This window comes from Ananas comosus, unplaced genomic scaffold (assembly GCF_001540865.1).
Source record: "Ananas comosus cultivar F153 unplaced genomic scaffold, ASM154086v1, whole genome shotgun sequence".
In the NCBI taxonomy this organism is placed as follows: domain Eukaryota; kingdom Viridiplantae; phylum Streptophyta; class Magnoliopsida; order Poales; family Bromeliaceae; genus Ananas; species Ananas comosus.
Window position 1 is genome coordinate 29,018 of NW_017893601.1, and position 4,912 is coordinate 33,929.

The window sequence follows — 4,912 nt, forward strand, 5'->3', positions numbered from 1 at the left end:
AAAGAGATGGCCGTGCGGCCTGAGAGGAGCGGCGCTGGGCCGGCATGCATGGCCCGGCTCGTGTCTACCGAGCCGAGTCCGGACAGGGAGTTGGGTTGTAAACTCCCAAGGCCCGACATTTTGATCCCTTGCCCTTCCAAACAGTCAAAAATTTGATTATTAGGAGGGTATTTTGGTCCAAAAATATTTAAAATTTTTAAATAATTTAAAATTTTAATATTTTTGTAAATATATTTTAAAATTTGAAATTTTGACTTATATATTATTTTTTAAAAAATAGTATTTTATTTTTATTTTTTGAAATTTTGAAATATTTTTTAAATAAAATTAATAAATAAAAAAGGGCTGGCTCGAAGCCCGACCCGGCCTATATCGTCCGGAGGGGGGGGGCGAGGTCCAAGAACATTGCCCGGCATGTCGGGTTGCGCTGACCTCGAGCACGTTTCGGCCCGGCTAAATATGGCCTATGTTGGTCTGGCACGACCCACGTTACATCCCTAACGGTACTGCATAAAATTTTGATCAAATTTTATTTTAATTTTTAAAGTTGTAAGTTCAACATTAGAGTTGTTAGATTATGTGTAAAATCATAAAAACCTCTTTACGGTTGAAAAGAGTTTTTTTGAGAAATTTCTTTACGGTTGAAAAGAGTTTTTTGAGAATTTTTTTTTTCCTACTTTTTAGTGCATGTTCCGCGTAAAATAAAAATAGTTTTATGTGCATATTTGTTTGTCTACGAGTAAAAATAAAGTGGAATACTATTTCCTTTTATCTTTGCTAGTGTTCGGCTGTTTGAAAAGCTTGTTAGGATATAAATACCTAGCAAAAGAAAGATAAGATTGCCTTTTTTTCATAAGATACTTTTCGAATTATCTGGAAATATCAATTTCCCCATTAAAATAGTTTTATTTTCCTTAACCAACGAAAAAAGATTGACATGTTTGGCTTTGGCATCGTTGTTAATTTTTTTTTTTATATTTAAGTAAAGTTTTTTAATAGAAGAGTGCAAATGTGAAGGGTTAGTAAATGAACATCAAAGACATTGTATTACTTTCAGGATTGGTCAATCATTGTGAGAACTAGCTAACCAATCAAAACTAAGCTGACTACAAGATTACTTCACTTTTGCAGTTCAACTGAAGAAAAAAATTCTCCTTATGATAGTGTCACCATCCAAGATTACTAAATTCATTTAATCTCAAACTTCAATTGACAACAATTCATTATAACTTGTAGACAAAGATATTCCGTTCTGCCTCGAATTGTATGAAAGATAAACAAATGAAACCAATTCTAGAATCGTATGGTCAATTTCTTAAGCTGAAACATAATTCATTTGATCCTTGCGAGCGAGGGTTCCTATATACAAATGAAGTTACTGACCTGCTTTACCGTGGCTTCTGTGGCATTCTATAAATTTGTTGTTTGTTGTTGTTCTTGTATTTTTGACAGACGTATTTTCGCGCAAACACACCGGCACCTCTGCTGCCATACCGAGACGACGAGCTCTACCACCTTAAGGGAGATTATGTAACCGGGCAACTGCAAGAATGGGACCGTGTTTACAACTACGCCTACTACAATGATCTTGGGAATCCCGACAGGAGTCCGGCGTTAGCTCGCCCTGTTCTCGGTGGTTCCGCAGAGTACCCCTATCCACGGAGGGGAAAGACTGGTCGCCCACCCACCAATATAGGTATGTTATTGTCAAATTTTTTTTCTTTTTGCCGTAAATTATGAAATGTTTAAGCTACCAGAGAATGATGTTTATGAAATTTTATGTCCCCTTGAAATAGATCCCAACTCAGAGAGCCAACTGCCGTTGTTGAGCTTGGACATATACGTGCCCCGCGACGAGCGGTTTGGGCATCTCAAAATGGCCGATTTCCTCACGTACGCTCTCAAGGCTGTCCCTCAGTCTATACTTCCGCTATTGGAGTCCATCAGCAATGCTACACCGTTCAAGTTCGACTCGTTCGACGATGTGCTGAAACTGTACGATGGCGGCATCCCGGTTCCCAAAATCTCTTTGTTCGACGAGCTCAGGGAGAAGAACCCCATAGAGATGATCGAGGAGTTGCTCCACACCAAAGGCAACCAGCGGTTAAGGAAGCTCCCCAAGCCACAAGTCATTCAAGGTTGGGAAAAATCGATGCTAGACCGGATAATTCTGCACATGTTGCTATCATCTACTAAATGAGGTTTGCTGATAACGAATTAATATGCAGCTGACGAGTGGGCCTGGCGAACTGACGAAGAATTCACGCGGGAAATGCTTGCTGGAGTGAATCCTCTCATCATCAATCGGCTTGACGTGTTCCCGCCGGTCAGCAAACTCGATCCCAGCAAATACGGAAATCAGAACAGCACCATAACAGCAGCCCATATTCAGAACAACTTGGATGGATCGACAATAGATCAGGTCTATTTCTAGTGCTATCACTTTTTTGGATATTTAATGTGAGCGGCGCTAGAACAGAACAAATTAAACATTTTTTTTCTTTCTCTTTTCTTTTCTGTAGGCATTGAAGGATAACAGATTATTCATCTTGGATCACCATGATACACTAATTCCTTATCTGAATCGCATTAATTCTACGGGAAACAAGATTTACGCATCAAGAACGCTCTTGTTTCTAAAAGAGGACTCGACTCTCAAGCCATTAGCGATTGAACTCAGCTTGCCCAGCCCCGACGGGGAGCAACACGGTGCCGTCAGCAATGTGTACACACCATCAGAAAATGGCGTCGAAGGAGCCATTTGGCAGCTCGCTAAAGCCTATGCCACAGTAAACGACTCCGGCGTCCACCAGCTCATTAGCCACTGGTTGATTCTCTGATTTCTTGTTCTGATCATTTAACGACCATCATAATCTGGTTACTTAAAAGTCATTAATCTGCACTGCAGGTTGAACACCCACGCGACGATGGAACCGTTTGTCATTGCGACGAACCGGCAACTAAGCGCGCTTCACCCAATCAACAAGCTCCTAAGCCCGCACTATCGCGACACGATGAATATCAATGCCTTGGCCCGCCAGATACTCAACAATGCTGGAGGAATCCTCGAGCTGACCGTCTTCCCTGCGCGGTACGCCATGGAGATGTCTTCTTTTGTCTACAAAAGCTGGAACTTCATGGAGGAAGCTCTCCCTGCCGATCTCATCAAGAGGTAAACAACAGTTGACAAAATTTAATTAACAGTTGCGCTGTTGCTGGCTAGATCTTCCTAAATATGCTGGTCATCAGCGAATAAGTTATATACGACTATTATTATTATTTTCCACAGAGGAATTCTGGTCGGCGACGGCGAGCACCCCGACAAGCAGCAACTACTGATCAAGGACTATCCATATGCTGTCGACGGACTCGCAATTTGGCACGCGATCGAGACTTGGGTGTCCGACTATTGCTCCATTTACTACCCGAGCGATGCGGCGGTCCAAGCGGACGCCGAGCTGCAGGCGTGGTGGAAGGAAGTGCGTGAGGTCGGGCACGGCGACAAGAAGGATGAGCCTTGGTGGCCCCAGATGCAGGCGGTCTCAGAACTGACCCACGCATGCACGACCGTCATCTGGGTCGCATCCGCCCTCCACGCGGCCGTCAACTTTGGGCAGTACCCTTACGCAGGATACCTGCCCAACCGTCCCACAATCAGCCGGCGCTTCATGCCGGAGCCGGGGTCAGCGGATTACGAGGAGCTGAAGACGAATCCGGATAAGGTGTTCCTACGGACCGTCCCCAGCGAGCTGGAGACGATTCTCGGCGTGTCGCTGATCGAAATTCTGTCGACGCACTCGTCTGATGAAGTGTACTTAGGCCAGCGCGACACGCCGGAGTGGACCGCCGACCAGAGCGCGCTGCAGGCGTTCGAGCGGTTCAAGGCAAGGCTGGCGCAGATCGAGGCGGACATCGTCAAGCGGAACGGCGATCCGAGCCTCAAGAACCGGAACGGGCCGGTGAAGATGCCGTACACACTGCTTTACCCGACCAGTACGGTCGGGATCACGGGGAAGGGAATTCCGAATAGTGTATCGATTTGAATTGAACTCCATGTGTTGTTATCGGAAAAAACGGTCTGACAACAAGTCCCCATTATTACTAGGTGGGGGGCGTGAAATAAATGATAAGATTAGTATTACTAGGTGGGGCGTGAAATAAGTGATAAGATTAGGATTCGAATTGGGTACAATTTCCTGCATAACATTTTGTACGCATCAGATTGATCCTACAGTTGTATTTTAGCATATTTAATTCACGACATCCAATAGCAAAATTTACTCTTTTGCTAAATTTTAGCGAAATTAATTATGTTAAAAATCACCAGCTGAATGGACTTCATTCATAGAAAATTCTATCCACGAGCTTATAAAAAATTTACTTTCTTGCGCCAAATGATGCAAGTACAGTAATTTAGTCCTCTCTCTCTCTCTCTCTCTCTCTTTTCTTTTCTGACTTGGCCCGCTAGTAGGGATATAAAATGGGCCGGTCGGCCCCGGCATGCCTATGGGCCGGGCCTAGGCATGGCACGGGTACTGTAGCTCTTGCCGGGCCGGCTCGACCAGTAATCACGGGCCGTGTTGGGCCAAGCAAATTGAGCCCGTCAGCTAGACACGGCACAACCCATTACGGCCCGGCCCTGCAGGCTTCTAGGGAGTTGGGGACCATCCCCAGCTCCCAAGCCGGACCTTGGACCCGGAGAGCCAGGTTGGCTTCTCGGGTCCCAAGGCAGAGGAAATAAAGAGCCTAGGACCTTCCTTGGAATTTTTTTTTAAAATAATTATTCAAAATTATTTAAAAATTAGTACTTTATAAGTATTTTAATAATTTTTATCTTTTACCCAACATATTAGGAAAACAAAATTATTTTATTTTTTATTTTTAAATATTTTATATATTATAAAAAATAAAA

General features: G+C 43.8%; 1 protein-coding gene across 1 annotated transcript in view; it reads left to right on the plus strand.

Annotated features, from left to right (window-relative positions):
- Positions 1–4,283, plus strand: part of LOC109706422 (probable linoleate 9S-lipoxygenase 5) — an 11,347-nt gene extending 7,064 nt beyond the window's left edge. The window contains exons 3-8 of the mRNA XM_020227228.1: positions 1,453–1,696; positions 1,797–2,138; positions 2,229–2,422; positions 2,523–2,827; positions 2,909–3,172; positions 3,290–4,283. Of these exons, the coding sequence (XP_020082817.1) occupies positions 1,453–1,696; positions 1,797–2,138; positions 2,229–2,422; positions 2,523–2,827; positions 2,909–3,172; positions 3,290–4,043 (2,103 nt within the window). The 3' untranslated portion in view covers positions 4,044–4,283. The remainder of the gene's footprint in view (positions 1–1,452; positions 1,697–1,796; positions 2,139–2,228; positions 2,423–2,522; positions 2,828–2,908; positions 3,173–3,289) is intronic.
- Positions 4,284–4,912: the final 629 nt, after the last annotated feature.